Source organism: Artibeus jamaicensis, unplaced genomic scaffold (genome assembly GCF_021234435.1).
Source record: "Artibeus jamaicensis isolate MK-2021 breed Jamaican fruit bat unplaced genomic scaffold, CSHL_Jam_final contig_388, whole genome shotgun sequence".
Lineage (NCBI taxonomy): Eukaryota > Metazoa > Chordata > Mammalia > Chiroptera > Phyllostomidae > Artibeus > Artibeus jamaicensis.
Genome location: NW_026521813.1, coordinates 65601 through 84518, shown reverse-complemented (window position 1 = coordinate 84518; position 18918 = coordinate 65601). Strand labels below are relative to the sequence as shown.

At 34.2% G+C, this 18918-nt stretch overlaps 1 protein-coding gene across 6 annotated transcripts in view; it reads left to right on the top strand.

Moving 5' to 3' along the window:
• FAM135A (family with sequence similarity 135 member A) overlaps positions 1-18352 on the top strand; it is a 98022-nt gene extending 79670 nt beyond the window's left edge. For 5 of the 6 annotated variants that reach the window (XM_053664988.1, XM_053664993.1, XM_053664989.1 and 2 more), the window contains 3 exons: positions 1507-1617; positions 13526-13639; positions 16938-18352. In XM_053664988.1, the coding sequence (XP_053520963.1) occupies positions 1507-1617; positions 13526-13639; positions 16938-17143 (431 nt within the window). In that variant the 3' untranslated portion in view covers positions 17144-18352. The remainder of the gene's footprint in view (positions 1-1506; positions 1618-13525; positions 13640-16937) is intronic. The other variant, XM_053664990.1, reaches the window with a different exon arrangement.
• Positions 18353-18918: the final 566 nt, after the last annotated feature.

Genomic DNA, 18918 nt, shown 5'->3' with positions numbered 1-18918 from the left:
CATGGGGAGAAAATTGAAGTCAAATTTAATTTTTTTGCATTTATTTAGAACCAGTTTGTCACATACTTGGAATGTCATGAAACAAAAGATACAGCTGTTTTCTGTTTTGTCACGCACATGAAATAAGCTGATAAGTCATTTCAGAAAATGAGTATTATATTGAGGTGATATTTGTAAAAAATTACTAGAGCAGTTTTTTCATAACTGTAAATATTTTCAGTAAATATTTACCTTATAAACAGGCTATTGTTTTTGCATTAGTTGAGCAGATAAATATCAATATTTAATATATTGTAGAGTTATAACATTTTATATAAAATGTTAACTCTGATTTTGGTTTGAGAACAAAGGAATGTTATGAGGAAATAAGTTCTAAAATTATTTAAAAAATTAAAATGAAAGTTAAGAGCCCATTTGGATTAGAATAAATATTCTCACTAACAAAGATTCTATTTGCCTTTTATTCGGTTTTGTTTGCCCTTAGTTTTTTAAAACAAAATTTATAGTTTACTCAATCAATTCACATTGAGGGGATAAATTAGATTACATTCTTTTTTTTTTTCTATTGAACCTTAACACTTATTTTTATTTTCTCCTTCACTTCTTTTATTGAGCAAAAATCAAACCATTTCCCTTTGTATCTCATTTCAAATGTTGGTATTCAAAGTATAACTAGTTCAAGATTTTTTATAGTTTGAAAAAGAGGACATGAGAAAAATGAAATCCATAAAAATATGGAACCCAGTATCAGTAAGATACAGTACTTTGAATTTCCTTCTTCACTAAACTTTCCCCCCAGATAGGCTTACAATAATCTAATACAATCAATTAAAGGTTTGGGTTTTTTTTTCTTCTTCTTCTCTCTTCCCTTCTGTAATAATGAAGATCCAAAAGTGGAAGTTACTATGCCACAATCTTGAAATCCAGTTCCAGAGTGATTAGGGTTTCACATAAAGATATATTTATATATGAGTAACTGATAATATAATGAAATACAATTAAAAAGAACAGTTAAATTTTATTTGGCAATTACTAGGAAACATTAACCAATTTCTCATTCTAAGAGTTGGTCCTTATACAGTTAGTCTACCATAACTTAACTGTAATTACGTGTAGTCTAAAGACCGAGTGCTTAGGCATTTAATTCTACTACTGTGTTTGGAATGTCATCTCCCTCAGCTTCTTTATAATTTGAACAAATATATCTAAAGGTACAAATTTCCTAGATTTGTTCCTCATAGACCATTATCTATTTTATTACTTACTGAAAAAGAAATAGCAAGCCCTCTTTCAACCACCATTAACCCATAGTTAACCTGTATGTGTACATGTATATTTATATTTGTTATCACAAAATGGAAATATTTCGTAAATATATTTATTGGCCAACAAAATGCTAATTTGGAGGGTGTCTTTTTGAAATAAAATATGTATTAAAATTAATAACCTTGGCATATGTTAGCATGTATTTCCAGTTATGCTCACATATTATTTACAACTCTCTAGGTCTCTGGTTTATGCAGAAGTGGAAAAAATCAGGTTCTCTTTTGCAGTTAACATGTCGAGATCATTCAGATCCTCGCCAAACTTTCTTATACAAGCTTAGTAATAAAGCAGGTAAGTATACAGTACTGTTTTCAAAACATTAACTTGTAAATTTTTTTAAAAATAAACCTTTAGTAAATAAATTATCAATATGTCTTTGTGGTGATTAAAAAGTATTAATCACCATAATTTCTCAGTAATAAAATCACAAACTCATAATTAAAACTAAGCAATTGATAGTATGGTTTAACTTTTTTACATGTATTTAAAAAGTTTTTACATGTATTTAAAAAGTGTTTAAAAAGTATTTATCTTTTAAGAGCTGCACAGTTTTTTTTGAAATTATTCTAAAATTTTTAGCATTCATAATTCATACCAGTTATGAGTTAGTATTTGAAGTAGGCCTCTGCATATCCTAGTTCTCTTGTCCTTCTAGCTGCCCCTACCCCAGTCTTTAGTCCTTGTTGTAAACTGACACTTACTGTTCTAATTTCCTATTCTAAGGCTGTCAGGCATTCCTGGAAAATGTCAGTAACAAAACTATTAATAGTCAGTCATTCCTTCTTCACATTCTCAACTTTGATGAGTCTTGTTATTCATCTTTCATTAACTGATTATTAAATTATTCCCCATCTTGCATATATTTTCTAAGTTTTTACAGTTTGAAGTTCCCAACTGTTTCCTTGCTATTCTTATACTATAAATGACCTTAGCACATCTCCCTGACTCATCCTCACCCTAATGTCTTCTTCCCAGAACATTACTTCCCAGAACTTTCCCAGAACAAATTTTCACTGGAGGGGAACAGACAGCTCTCATCTTTATTTTCTTCAAAGAATATTATCTTCTCTTCCTTCTGAAAGTGAAGGCATAACAGAAACCTGGATATTACCCCACACCACTCCCATCTCTCCACTCCTCTTTGTAGTGCAGAATTTGGCAAACTTTTTCTTGAAAGGGCCAGACAGTAAATATTTTGGCTTTGTGGGCCATAAGATCTCTGTTGCAACTCAGCAATACCACTATAGCATACAAATAGCCATAGACAATATATAAATTAATGAAAACATGCTCCTTCTTGAAACTTTTCTCCCTTCAATTCTGTAACATCAGCCTCTCCTGGTTTTCTTTCATCTTGGCTCTTTGCTTCCTACACAGGCTTTCTTTTCTTTCCTTTCCCCTTAAACTTAAGAGTTTTCTTTGTTCTCTACTCTCAATCATCTGCTTTTCTCACTTTGTACATTTTTTTTATAATATCATTTCATATCCATCTTCACCACTGGTAACTTTTAGATACGTATCTCTAAAAGCTCAGTCGTCTGTGCTATGCTCTAAGACCTATATATCCAGCTGCCTATTGAGTAGATCCAGTTATGTCTCATGGGTGCCACAGATGTTTTCAGATACCTCTTCTTTCTACTCAGATTTAATTCTCTGTATTCCACAACTACAGAAATGGCACCATCATCTACCCTGCCAGAAACTTAGAAGTTGTTCCAGACTCCTCTTTCTCACTCTTCCCCCCCATCTACAGTTATCAAGCCCTGAAACATTCAGCTTTCTTAGTAGCTAATGAAAACTTCTCTTTCTTTTTTTACCACTACGCTAGTTCATCCTTGATCACTTTTTACTTAGATTATTGCTATGGCCGAATTGGTTACTCTGACTCCTGCATGCCCCCTTCTCTTTAATCTCACTTCCACATAAGGTGAAATGATCTTCTAAAAATGAAATTGTATCATATTGCTCCTGTTTAAAAATCTTCACTGCATCTTATAGCTTTTAGGATGAAGTTTATAGTCTATGGCTTAGGATATCAAATTCTTTATAATCTGGTCTCTGATTTTTTTTTTACTTCATAGCCTATTCTTCTCACATACACATCCTTTGCTTTGGTTATACCACATGGTTTATGCTTTCTTGCATTCACCCATGTTTTTTCCACCACTAGTCCTCATGATGTGTTTACCCATCTTTTTAGAATTAATTGTCTTTATCTTCTAAAGTTAAACTCAAGCACCACCTACTATGAAAAGGTTTCGTTGATGTCCTACCTGATTTAATGTTCCTCTGCTCTCAAAGTACCTAGTATATGCCTTTACATGCCAAATCTTACATCTCCGGGACTGACTTCATTAATGAATCCCATTCCTCCCATTCCCATTGCCTGCTAGACATCTCTCCTTACATATCAAACTAAATATGTAAACTGCCTTTTTTCAGTCTTTTTTAAATGGTACTCTGTCCTCTAAATTACTTGGTTTGAAACACTTCAGTGGCATCTTTGATCGATCCCACTTTTTGATCCGCATCCCAATATTATCTCTGAATTCATATTAACATTATATTATATATGAACCTTTTATCATACCCACTGTAGTTTATCTCATGTGAGCCATTTTTATCTCTCTTACCCTTCTTTTCTTAAATCTGATTTGTTGTGGCAACCCTTTCCCACCCCCCATATATACACTTAGTATTTACTATATTTCTAGTAAGTGTTCAGTGTAAATCCATCGAATCAATGAGTGATCTTTTAAACATTATTTTTGGTACCAAAAGTACGTTAAATACTGCATGGTAAGCTGAAAATCAAACCCGTGTATTTGGTGACTGATAGTTCTAAGTCTGAAATCACTTGACCTTATCAATTTAAGCCCTGGCCTTTTAAATCTATCTTTTATCTTCAATCCTATCACCCATGTCCTCCATCCTGCTCTTAAAACATTCAATATGAACACTGGGCAGAGCTAGTAATTGAATATAGCTATTTCACTTGAGTCCTGCTTTATCCTTTTCAAAATTCTACCTTAAATGTTGTTAAAGAAATCTGGAAATGGTTATTTCATGTATTGTCTGTTACTAGAGTCAGTGGAAGAAAAGTTCTTTTGTAAGTCAGTTTTTATGATCTTGTTTGTAAAGGTACAAAGCAACAACTATTACTTAGAGTGCACAGAAATATATACTTGATTAATAAAACTGTAAGTTATTCCTACGAAATCAAATAGTGTATAGGTTTCACATGAGAAAAACATAGACACTAACTAAAGCCATTGTGTATAGCTGTGGAGTTTGTACCACTGTTCCTGATGGGTTAGGAAATACATGAAAGGCAAAACTGAATATAAATGTTCCCCAGGGTGTATTTATATTTCATTTGACAAAGTAAAACTTAATTAGCAGTAGTAATAAATAGCAACAGTAGAAAATAAAAACATGAAGAAAGCATAACTATAAAATTTTACCACAAAAATTCTGTAATCTATGGCATTCCTCATCCAGATTTTATATTATTAAGTTTGTAGTTATTAATAGATGTGAATAGGTTTTTTGCACTTGAGTTTTTTTAAATACATGTTTTCAAATTTTTCTTTTTTATTTAAATATTTTTATTTATTTTATTTTTAGAGAGAGTGGAAGGGAGGGAGAAAGAGAGGAAGAGAAACATCAAATGGTTGCCTTTCACGTGTCCTGCAACCCAGGCACATGTGCACTGACAGGGAATAGAAGCAGCAACCTTTCAGTTCACAAGCCCGCACTCAATCCACTGAGCCACACCATCCGGGGCCACTTGAGTTATTTCTTAAGGAATAGTTAAAACTTTTGCTTACAAGTTTATAATTCATTATTTGCTTTATAATGTGTGGCAAGACTCTCACCTCCCCTCTGATTGTACCAACCTAACTTAACAGTGAAACTTTGGAGGCACATGCAGATACTAGCTCTAGGTGAAACACTGACTAGGCTACTTAATCTAAATAAGCTCCATTTTCTAAAACACTGAAAATAAAAAAGGCTTCCCTGGCTGGTGTAGCTCAGTGGATTGAGCATGGGCCTATGAACCAAAGCATCACTGGTTGATTCTTAGTGAGAGCACAGGCCTGGGTTGCAGGCCATGTCCCCAGCAGTGGGTGCGTGCTAGAGGCAACCACACATTGGTGTTTCACTCCCCCTCTTCCTCCTTTCCCCTCTCTCTAAAAATAAATAAGTAAAATCTTTTTTAAAAAGCAAGCCCTGGCAGGTGTGGCCCAGTTGGTTGGAGCATCATCTTGTAAACCAAAAGGTCATTGGTTCAATTCCCCATCAGGGCACCTGCCTGGGTTGCAGGTTTGGTCCTTGATCGGGGCATGTATAAGATTCAACTGATCAGTGTTTCTCTCCTTCTCTCCCCTACTTCCCCTTCTCTCTAAAATCAATAAGCATGTCCTCGGGTGAGGATAAAAAATATAAATAAGTAAGTGAACAAATAAACTTCAGTTTCTTCATTGGTAGAATGGGAGTAATATCTTCCTCGCAAGACTATTAAAGATTATTTGAGATAATGCATGTAAACAATTACCATTCTGAATATCATGAAACTCAAATGTTAGATGGTAAAAATAGCTCTAAATAAAGAAGTACCTGAACTAAAATAATATTAGTGTTTTAGATTATAGAAATTTGCTTTCACAGCAACATCCTGAGTCCATTTCTGGAGACTAGCCATAAATATTATTCAAATGACTTACTAAAATTGTTTTTATATTTAAAAAATTCTACTTATACCTGACCTGGCTGGTGTGGTTCAGTAGATTGAGTGCCAGCCTGCTAACCAAAGGGTTGTGGTTCAATTCCCAGTCAGGGCAGGACACATGCCTGGGTTGTGGGCCAGTAGGGGGTGTGTGAGAGGCAACCACACATTCATGTTTCTCTCCCTCTCTTTCTCCTTCCCTTCCCCTCTCTCTAAAAATAAATAAATAAAATCTTTAAAAAATTTCTACTTCTACCAAAATATAAGTTTATTAGTATATACCTGAGTTGGATTACTGTTATTATTGGACAGTGACATGAAAGAATACTATTTTCTAATAATGACTAATATATTCAGTGATACTAAAATATAGGAATAAATATTGGCTGACACACATGGTACTTCCTACATTCTAGGTACCACCTAAGCATATTATACATATTAGTTGATTTAGCCTTATAAAGTAGGATTATGATTGCCCCATTTTGCAGGTGAGGACACGAAGCATAGAAGGTTGAGCAACTTGCTGCAGGTCACAGAACTAGTAAGCAGTCATGCAAGGTTCAAGCCATGTTGTGTTAAGCCATTACTGTATATTTTCATGAACTTTAGAAGCTATTTCTAAAATGCAATTTTAAATCAACAAATATTCATTATTGATTTTAAAATTATAATATCACAGGGGTTGGAGCAAGTCTATCTTAAGTTATGTCTCCCCCCACACTTTTTTGTCATCTAGAACAGCGGATCCCAGCCTTTTTAGCACCAGGGGCTAGTTTCATAGAAGACAATTTTTCCAGGGACTGGGGATGGGGGGGTGTGGGGAATGGTTTGGGGATGATTCAAGCACATTACATTTATTGTGTACTTTATTATTATTACATTGTAATATATAATGAAATAATTATACAGCATACCACATGCTAGGGTTAGCATGTGGGTTTACCAAAACTGTGACTGAGACAAGTGTGCAGAGCACAAGAGTCATAGACAGAAGTGGTAAATAAAACAATTGGCAGCCCATACACAGACTAAAATAAATGTTGGAATCAGAGTTAAAGCCTGTTATGAAATGCAGTTGTGTAATCTTAGTACATCAACTCACTATAAAACCTGCCACCAGATGCAGCTTAATTATCACTTGCCATTCACTGGTAGGGTTTTGATATGAGCCAGTAAAGCAATTGATTTATTACATTCTCTATGCAGTCAAACCTCTCTACTAATGATAACCTCTGTTTGCAACCACTGCCCAGCACTAGCATCACTGCCTCAGCTCCACCTCAGATCATCAGGCATTCGATTCTCATGAGGAGTGCACAACCTAGATCCCTTGCATGTGCAGTTCACAGTAGGGTTCATGCTCCTATGAGAATCTAACGCTGCCACTGATATGACAGGAGGCAAAGCTCAGGCAGCAATTTGAGCCACGGGAAATGGCTGTAAATACAGATGATTTCCCTCCTTTGCTGGTCTGTTGCTCACCTCCTGTGCCCAGACCAGTATCCTCTGATCTAAAAAATTATTTTATTCACAATGTAGAAATATACAGGTTCACACCAGAAACATAAATAGGAAAACAGAGCAATGTTTAGTTAACCATTTTATGTAACTGATACGCTATATCAGGTGTTTTTAAGCAATCAAAAACGCTAGTGATGATTTCTCCTTTATGTTTTCACTTTGTGAAAGGTACAAAGTCTTAGATGCCCTAGTCCAATTACTGCTTCTGTTTCCTCTGGATGATTGATTTCCTCCTCTTTAGGGAAAGGCTAAAATAACCGGTCTGGCCATGGCCAAGTGTGTTCAGTTGGTGGGAGTCTCACCCTGTGCACAGAAAGGGTTACGGATTCAATTCTTGGTCAGAACACACACCTAGGTTTCAGGTTCAGTCCTGGTTGGGGTGTGTACAAGAAGGCAACTGATTAATTTTCTCTCTCTCTCTTTCTCTCTCTAATTTCTTTCTCTCTAAAATCAAATGTTTCCTCAGGCCAGAATTAAAACAATAATAATAAAATAAAATAAAATAACCTGTCTAAAGCAAAATTCAGCCCACTGCTTTTTGTTTTTTCTTTTTAATTTAAGCAAAGCCCCTTCTGTGGGTGTTCCTTTTGAAAAGTCTTTTTCTCTGCAACATATGACTAGTTGATAGCTTTCCTCAGTTGAAAACTATTCATTATTTTAAAGTTAAGGAAACTTTTTAAAGCCTAAAATAAGTTATATGATTTCTAAAACAATTGGGAAGTTTTTTAATAAAATTAATTTTAAGTGTGAATTGCCTTTTTTGTTTTGTGGACATAGTAGATCTGATAAAGAGCTAAAGAAATACTAATTTTAAGAGAAAATTATCATTTTTTTTAAAGATTTTATTTATTTATCCTTAGAGGGGAAGGGAAGGAGAGAGGGAGAGAAATATCAATGCACGGTTGCCTCTTGTGAGTCCCCTGCTGGGAACTGGCCTGCAACCCAGGCATGTACCCTGACTGGGAATCGAACTGCTATCGTGTGGTTCACAGGCCCGTGCTCAATCCACTGAGCTACATCAGCCAGGGCCAGAAAATTGTCATTTTTGATTAAGGCATTATATTATAATTACAAACACTTATTAAATTTTTTGTAGAAATTTTTGTAAAAAGTGTTTGTAGCAAACATTTATTAAATTTTTGTATCAACTTTTGACCACAAACCTATAGCATTCTACAAATTGCTGATGAACTATGGAGTTCACACAGCATACTAGCATCTCAGCATTTTATAACAAGGGAAAGAAAGAAGATGAAAGAACTAGAACAATGTGGAAGGTAAAAAGTATATTATATATAGTTTAGGTGACATCAGTGGTAAAGTAGTCAAGATTATATAGAAGGATTATGGGCACTTTCACATTCAATAATGAGGTCTCAAATATAGCCAAATAAGAGTATCTTCATGTTGTACCTTCCAAAACATATCCTATTTTAAGATCTTCCAGAAAACATCTTAGATTCCTTTTACCAGTGGTTGAATTTCTGCTGTGCAACTGTGGCACTAGATAATCTTTTCTTCCAGTAGATAGCAGAGGTGTTTAATTATAGGTATCACTTGATTTCTAAATAACATTTGTATTTTGTTTCTGAAAATGGAGGGGGAAATCAGCATCAGCTAACACTATTTTAGGAACTAAATTCTTTCTAATAATAGTATTCAAAATAAATGAATAAAAATAAGAATAGTTTAATATTCCTTAGAATATGTCCATTTTAAATGTACAGGGTTTTTTTTTCAGCACTAATGACATTCTGGGTTAGATAATTCTTTGTAGTTAGGGGTTGTCCTGTGCATTGTAGGATATTTAGCAGCATCCCTGGCCTCTACCCACGAAATACCAGTAGAACAGTCACCCTTACAACCCCCAAAACACAATTGTGACAACAAAAATGTCTTCAGATTTGCTATATGTCCCTTAGTGTGCAAAACCACCAGTGCTTTAGCCAGTTTTGAAAAGTAAAGCTAAAATGAACTGATGGTAGTTGCTTTAAAACATTGAAATTTCAGGGGGGGAAAAAGTGTCACCAAAAGTATCAGGAAGACTATAATGAAGATAAAAGTTACCATTTACACTGTTCATATAAATCATGTTATAATACAGTCCAGGAAAATATTGAAGATATACTTTAATCTTTTCCTTGGTAATCCTGAAAAGTAACTAAAATATTTGTAAACTTTTCCAGTTTAATTCTCTAGATGGGGAAATCTTGTTACTTCCCAAATCAGAGGTAACTTTTAGACCAAGAATTAGCCACTGCAGGGACTGAGTTAAGTGCTAACCTGAAAGTTAGTTAACTAGGTCATTTTTAAGCAGGTGGAATCAGTGTAGGTACAGAGAAGATGAACCTAGAATATAAGGCTCCCAAAATAAGACTTCAGACATTTTTATTAGCTGGATTTCCACACGGATCAATTACTTCCATAATTCCCATTGAGACTCTGGGCCTACCATGTTATCACTTTGCATTTCTCCCCCCCTCAGGCCGATACTGCTAGATAGGGAATTGAAACCAAAAGATTCAAAAAGAGTCACAGACCATTTAACTAATGTGGTTCTTGGATCATACAAAAAGGCTATGCAGAAATACAGTATTAATATTAATTTATTGTTGGAAAACTATTAAAATCTATTGATTACTAAATATAAAATGCACTTTACAGTACAGTCTTAGAAATCACATTTCAAAATATGACAGTATAGTATATTTGTATCAGTATTAGGGTCTTTAATTTTATTTCATTTTCATGGAATCTGAGAACTAAAGGTAGTGTTTTGAATACTGATAAGAATGATACGTACAAAAGAGAAAATTGATGAAGCAATAGAGATGGGAGAACTCACTATAAGGGCCAAGGCCTTAAAAACCTGGAGGGGTTGGGACCTGCATACAAGTATGAGGGCTGGCCTGAGGTGGGAGCATGAATAGTTTATCAAAGGGAACACGAGTGAAAGCAAAACATGAAAGTACAGGTTTGGTAGATGGTTTATGTTAAGGTTGCAAGTATGCGGAAGTTCTCTTCCTGTTCTTCATTCTCACTGAAATAGGAAGCAAGGTCATAAGGGAAGAGTGAAGAGGGTATAGAAGATACTGGCAGTTTGAGGAACACTCGTCATTCAGGAAAGTACAAAAATGAATGTTGTTGAGCAAGGTTGCCATGGGCTATGGAATGCACAGCTCAAGGTAGTGTTTTTTATGCACACTGTGATATGAATTGTACCCCAGGAGTTGTGATACAGTAGTGCTTTATGGAGCACACAAGTATATATCCTTTTAGATAAAAGAGGCTAATTAGGCTGTTAATACTTGCTAGTTTCATGTAGCTTGGGATGAAATTTTGGTAATAGCATTATATTTAGATTCAAAAAAAGTGCCATATTGAAAAAACTCAGAAGTGAATATGATATCCAGTAGGACAGTTGTTTTAATATTATTTTCCTTATTTAACCCTTAAAAGAATTTTGAAAAATATATCCCCCTTGTATAATTTTAGGGACACCTAAAAACATTTTCTATGATTCTAAATAGTTGCAAAGGATATAGTACCTAGCATGTCAGGTAATATGTATTTATTAGGATTATGTTCATAAAAATATACAGACTAAATTCATTCAATAGGAGTTAGAGATTTAGCTCATTTATGGAAAATGTGTCCCATAAAATTCGATTGGTAAAGCCAATTCTTACTGTAAATCAGTCAAATCAGACTTAACTCTTTGTCAGAAAAAGTTAGATTTCATCCATGGTTTGCTTGGTTCCCCAGAGACTTTTATATCCCAGGGCTATATATATCATCATAAGATTTGAAATAGATTGGAGAAATACCTTTCTCTTATAAAGTGGGAGAAGGACAGGTCATTTTTAGAAAAGTATTCATATGGAAGTTGGACTCCAGAAATCAATTTTCTTAATGCTCTACAAGGTCTGTCCAGAAAACGTCCAGCCATTATTAACATAATGAGAACATTTTATGCAACATCCATGTGACCTGGTAGTCAAGGAGAGTAGACGAATGTGCATGTGTGAACGATGACAGCTTTACTATACCAGTCAGTGGGGGAGGTAGACACCATTGAGTGAGCATGTGTACTGTGTAGCTGTCACATTCAAAATGACTGAGGGAGTAGAGCCATGAATCTGCATCAAATTTTGTGTTAAGCTTGAACATCCCTCCTGTGGAAACTATTTGGATGTTTTAGAAGTCCACAGCTATGGGCAACTGGTGATAGGCACCTTCATCACAACAATACTCCTGCTCATGCATCAGTCATGTCTTGTGCAGAGTTTTTTGGTGAAACATCAAATCAACCAGGTGACTTAGCCTCCCCACAGCCCAGATTTGGCACCCTTGGACTTCCAGCTTTCCTCAAAACTAAATCACCTTTGAAAAGGAAGAGATTTCAGACTGTCGATGAGATTCAGGAAAATATGACAGGGCAGCTGATGGCGATTGGGAAAACTGTGTGAGGTCACAAGGTGCCTACTTTGAAGGGGACTGAGGCATCATGGTCCTTTGTACAATGTTTCTTGTATCTTATATATTTTTCAAGAAATGTCTCTTTTTCATATTACATGGCTGGATAACTTCTGGGCAGACCTGGCACATGCCTGTCTACACTGTGGAGAGTCTTAAATTACCCCTGGGGTAAATGTATACCAATTTGAAAACCTCTGTTCTAAGGATACATAGATTATTTCCAAAGTAGGACTGATGCAGATGAAGACACTGCTATCAAATGAAACCAAAGTAGAATAAATTTGTCTCATGAAGTGTGAGATTGAAGGGGGAAAATCAATTTTTCTTAATATCTTTCTAAAATAGCATTTTTAATATGATTGTGTAATTGAATTCCCATTGTAGACATTTGATTATATCCCTAGAATTTCATATACTCAAATTGCCTCAAAGTAGTATCTTCTCATTAGGAAAAAGGAAATATAACCTTATATTTGGCATAAAGGGTATATGCTGGCTGTGTGTGGGTCTGCAGTCTTCTCATTATTAGGATCTGTAAGTTCCAAAGGAGAAAGGGAGTTTCTATAAAGGATCCCTGCATTCTAGATCCACAGTTGTTCCCATAGTTGGTCTGTCTGTAAGACTCTGAATTTCAGTGGACAAAAAGTTTCAAAATTTTACTCTGGAAATTCCAGAAATAAAATTCTGTGCACCGTACACCCCAACCGTAATCGTATTGCCATTATTAATTTGCATCTTATGTAGTAACCACATAAAATTTTTATTTTTTTATTTATTAGTCTGAGATAAATAGTAAAATGAGAAGGAACATTGTACCAGTACTAAAGTAGGTAGAACATGATTTCAGTACTCAAGTTAATTAACAAAGTATTCTAAGATCACAAGCCTTAAATTTACCTAGTTCAATAAAACAAATAAAGGGACCTGACAAAAGGCTGTGGATGGATTATGAAGCTCAGGATTACTGAGAAAGTCAAAGCTTGTATCATCTCGACATTATACTTAAATAAGGAAAAAAATCTGAATAATATTAGGCAAGAGTCAAATGAAAATTTAAAGTAAAAAAGTCAGCTTTAAATGAGTTCCTATAGGCTGTTTTATTTGTTTTTGAAGAAAGAATGTAATCTCTCGGGGAAATATTCCTTAATTACTGAAGAATAAATATCCTGTGGAAAGTAAGAATGTCGTGAAATAATCTCATTTCTCCCCTACCCCCATCCCACCACACACAATCCCTGCTTTCACTCAGTGCAAATACACATTTCTCATATCAGCACATAAACTACATACAGTGAAGGAATGGTATAGATAATATGTAGAAATTTGGAGAAGGAACTCATCAGGTGTTTTAAAAGAAGCCATAAACAATGCTACTGAGGAAATAAACTTTTTTTTGGTCACAATATAATTACTGAGTTCTAAATTTGATTAATTGTTGCATTATAATTCAGTATTTTCTTTTCACAGGGCTTCATTATTTCAAAAATGTTGTGCTAGTGGGATCTCTACAGGATCGCTATGTTCCTTATCACTCTGCCCGCATTGAAATGTGTAAAACAGCCTTAAAGGACAAACAGTCAGGTAACAAAGTAAATTAAAAGTATTTCAAAGAGTGGTATCTACACATGAGCTTTTTCCCAGATTTTTTTGTAGTTTCTTTCTTCTTCCTCCTCTCCTCTTTTCTTTTACTTTTTTTCACCCACTGATAATAGTAACAGCTATCCTTCCTTTACTCCCGCCACATGTGGTGTTTTTGCCGGTGAACCAGTAGTTGTTCTTCTGAAATAGTTCTTTCATCTAATTACAAATGCTTCTCCATTTTGCTGCCTCAAAAGCTATCTCTACTTTTGATTTCCTCCAGATTATTAGAACTGGTGATTGTGGTAATAGCATGCTACATGTTCATCTGTACCTTACTTTTAGTCTGACAGCAGCAAGGAGTTGAGTCACTTTATTGATAGTGACTGATGAAGAATTTACTTATTTATTCTTTTGCTATTTTTTGAATAACAAAAAAATTTAAACTATAGCTGTTTGGAGCCAGAAGGAAACTTGGGTCCTGTTTTCTCATTTTGTAACCGAGGGTCAGAGATGCTAAGTGACTTATCCAAAGTCAGGTGGTTAATTATAGGCTTAGGATAAGAACCTGGATGTCTTACCTACCAGTATCGTCTCAGTACCCCTTTTGGAATAAGGCTGACTTTAAGCAAATTCTTAACCCTTTGCTTTTTCCACATTGTGACAGTGAACAGCTCCTTTAGGCAGGGACTCCCTGTATTAGAATTGCCTAGCATGGTGCTGGCACATAGTAAGTATTCATTTAACAAATATTTTTCGAGCATTTTGTGATATCAGAATAATACCTGTTGTTATTGTTATTGTTTTTACCTCTGTTCTAGCAGGAGTCCACATAGGGAAAAATTCAGAAGAGGTTAACCTTCAGATGGGTCACTAAAACTAGATAAATGTTCTTTATTTTATCAGTGGCATTCTATGTCACTGGGGTGTGGGAAAAGTCTAATATACAGAGGCTTAACTTTCTTCCTACATAAAAATAATTTTTAAATAGCATGGAACCAGAAATCTAACTTGACTCACAGTGAAAACTAAGAGAAGAGTTTTTAAATAAATCTGTGTGATACTAATCTTCTCTTAATACCTCTCTCTTCCTTATCCAATTGTACTTCGTATACTATTACCTCATCATCCCTCAGGGCTACATCTCCTTCTCCTCTAAAATTTAATACCTTCCTCCCTAAAATTTACAGGTTCCTTGCTATGTGTTAGCACTCATCTATGAGGGGGGACCAAAAAAAATGGAATTATCTTCTACAGGGCAGGCCTTTTATAGTACATACAGACTTCTACTGCTAGGTGAGTGTGTCTACAAATCCATCTGTATCAGTGTAACAGCTGGTGGTGGTGTGAGAGGCTGCATTTGGCTTAAAGACTCATAGCATTTGCCCATTTCATGATGGGTGATTTATGAGTACACCTGCCCACACTGCACTGAGTGTTCAGCAGTTCTTGACCCAAAAATGGCATGGCCCCCGTGCCCCACCCCCCATTCACGAAATTTCCCGCCAGTGACTTATTTTGTTTCTCCAAATGAAAAAAGTCCTCAAAGGGAAATGTTTTGCCAATATAGAATAGGTGAAACAAAAAACAGCAGAAGCACTAAGAGGCATCAGAAGTCAACAAGTTCAGTAACTGTTTTGAGCAGTGGAAAAAATGTTTCAATAAGTGTATTCACCAAATGAAGAATACTTTGAAGGTATTGGCTAAAGTTTAAACATGTAAGAATAAACACACAATTTTATATAAATAAATTCCTTTTTTTTTGGTCCCCGCTCATGTTAGTAATGTAGTAAAATGCATAAGCATTAAAAACTGCTCTACCCCTCATAGGTAGTTTGTGCTTTTATGTGTGTGTATATCTAACCTTGATCTTTTATGCTTAGCATGACCTCAATAAATCTATTATAAGAATCAACCAAAGCCCTAGCTGGTATGGCTCAGTGGTTGAGTGCTGGCCTACAAATCAAAGAGTCCCCCAGTTTAATTCCCAGTCTAAGGCACATGCCTGCGTTGTAGGCCAGGTCTCCAATAGGGTCGTGTGAAAGACAGCCACACACTTTGATGTTTCTCTCCCTCTCTCCCTTCTCTCTAGAAAATAAGCAAATAAAATCTTAAAAAAACAATTTAACCAAAAAGTGGGAGAGAGAAGCACAACTTTGGAATTAAAAGCAGAACCAAGCATTAAATAAACCTTCAGAGCAAAAAAAAAAAAACATCCTCTTTGATCTTTGAGCCAAACTCACATTGTTCTTATGACTAGGGTTTTGTCATTCTCAAAATACGAGGTGGGCAATAGTAGGTTTGTAGTTGTAAGTACATGGAACAGTTTATTCTTGCCTTATTATATAATAATTATTGTATTATTTATTATTATTAACCTACTTTCTCACCCCTGTATTGTGGAAATATGTGGGAATATGTTGACTGCCATGGAAACTTGATGTATTGTAGACTAAAGTTTGAAATTTTGCCTTATCAAAATGTCTCAGCATGGCTACCTTTTCATAATGGTTTCACAAGTCCTAAGTGACTTAATGTTGAAGAAAATTATTTGCTCTGTTATATTCAATGCTTTGAATTAAAAATGTCAAATTGATGAGAATAATGTATAATAAATTTGTTTTTACTTGGCTAGATAAAAAATATAATCATATTTTATCTAAAATGGTCTCAAAAATGATAGCCAAAGAAAAATAAAATCTTTTAAAATAATTTTTTCTGCTTTTTTTTTTAAGTTGAATGTATGGGAGTGACATTGGTTAACAAAACCATACAGGTTTCAGGTGTGCAGTTTATTCAACAACATAATTTAACAAACAAATAGAAACAGAATATAGATAAATAGAACAGACAGTTGTCAGAAGGGGGGCGGCTAGGGGACAAGGTGATAAAGGGTGAAGGATTAAGCAAATATAATATATATAAATATATATATATTTACACACAGGATGTATATATACATACACACACAGGATCTAGCAGAAGTAACACCTGCTTGAGTGTGGTTGGTAAGGTATATAATAAGGGTGTAATAATTTATAGTTTTAATTTGAATGTTTCTCCTAAAATGTCATATGATATGCTTGAGCGTGATATTGTTATATTACAGAATTACATGCTTATAATTTTGTAATAAAAAGGGGGTGTTAGGTGTGCTGGACCCTAACTATGACACAGGCATGGACTTTTTCTACTTTAAATAAAAATAATGTAACTGCATTTTATAAATTATATAAAAGTTGGCATCAAATTTTTTCAGTTAATTATGTAAGCTAATTTTACCTTTTCTCTTCTTCCATAGGACAGATCTATTCAGAAATGATCCACAATTTGCTTCGCCCAGTTCTACAAAGCAAGGATTGTAATTTGGTTCGATACAATGTCATCAATGCATTGCCCAATACAGCTGATTCACTCATTGGGAGAGCTGCACATATAGCTGTTCTTGATTCAGAAATATTTTTAGAGAAATTCTTTCTGGTGGCTGCCCTCAAATATTTTCAGTAGGATAAAAACATTGTTAAGAGATTTAACAATTACCTCATTCAACATTGATTCAAATGTATTATATTAAATTATAGATGCTGATAAGTTCTAAGAAATATTTATACCTTTTTATATGGAAGATAATTTATATCATCCATGTTTAGAGCTTTTTAAACATAACTTTACTTTCTAGGTAATGTGGCTGTGCAATATTTTTTTAATTTTATCTTTTTACTTTTCTATTACTTTTTCATATATTTTGCTACATAAGTATTTCATTGAAACTTTAAGCCCATTGTATGCCTGATTGTTTGTTATTGGCTTTCCACAATCCTTATGTCAGACACATCATACTAGAGGCCATTACTGCTAGAATAGCATGGGACTTAAAATTTTCTAGTATTGGAATATATTTAGTTAATTACAAATTTTACTTTTAACATTTTACTATGTTTTAACTGGAAATAAAATTATGGCTGCTAAAGTATATTTTTTGAAATCAACTCTTCAGCCCTGCCAAATGAGATAGTTCATATATGACAATGTTACAAGTTTTCTATAAAAAGTCATTATTAATGCAATTCAACATATGTCATGCCTATTAAAATATATTTTCTACTGGTGGTTTCAACATTGTTTCTCACATTGACTTTTATTACTGGAACTTTTCATGTTCATGTCAGCAGCATCTAGAGATTTTTGAATGTTTGAATGCCCTCTGCCTTGATTTAGGTGGAATTTTGTTAAATCTGGTAATGTTGCTTGAACTTTCTGACTACATTTCTTTAACTTTTTTCATGAACTTCCTTATTTGTACATAGTAATTAAATGTTGAAATTTATTAAATACTTTTATGAATATAGATAATTTTTAAATATTGTTAAAATCTGTTGAACTAAACAGTAATGTAAATAAAATAATTCATGTTAAAAATGGAACAAAAAATTAACTTTACATGTTTGGTGATACAGATGCATATGTTTTTAATACATGGAGATGTTAAGTCTTTTGACTTTACTAAAGGTGCTGAAGAGCATTAAATTCTCTATTTTCCTCTACTGTTTTACTTGTGAAAATCATAATGCACTAAGGGTGAATAGGTCTGTTTGCATTCACCAGTTGTGATTGGACACAAGATTTTTGTAAGTATGTATTGTATAATTGATGCATGTTTATTTTTAGCATCGTGTTATTGCCCCTGGTGTTAATAAATGAACAAATGACTATTTAGAGGAACAGCTAAAATACTTGCTTATTTTCAGAATGCTAGAGGTATGTTTTTATTTATAATTGGATAGACTATATGCATTGCAGGCCAGCATGACTGAATAACTTAAAGCCTTTGTAAAGTATTTTTATAATTTACATCTTGCATATATTAGTTAAAAGGTATTTTGATGCTCACATAAATCTTTACTTTTTTAAATACTTGAACATTTAATGAAAGACTAAGCAATAATATACTAAGAGCATTATAACTGGAAGATGTAAATATATGCATTATCCACCCACATGTTTTTGCCACACACATTTTTCATCTTCACATAACTTGACCTTGAGTTTGAAATATGCTTATTCTAAGTTTGAATAATCTCATCCAGGTTTATCAAAGGATTTATTCTTACTCATAATCATATAATTGAGTTTAAGTATAAATTGCTCTTACGATTGTAGTTGGTTGATTGGTAGTTGATTGTTTTTAATAGTTTTAAAAGCACATCCATGATCCTGGTTTAAAATCTAACAAACTTTATTTCTGGTTTACCAGGGAAACTAGCATATGCTATTCACTTCCA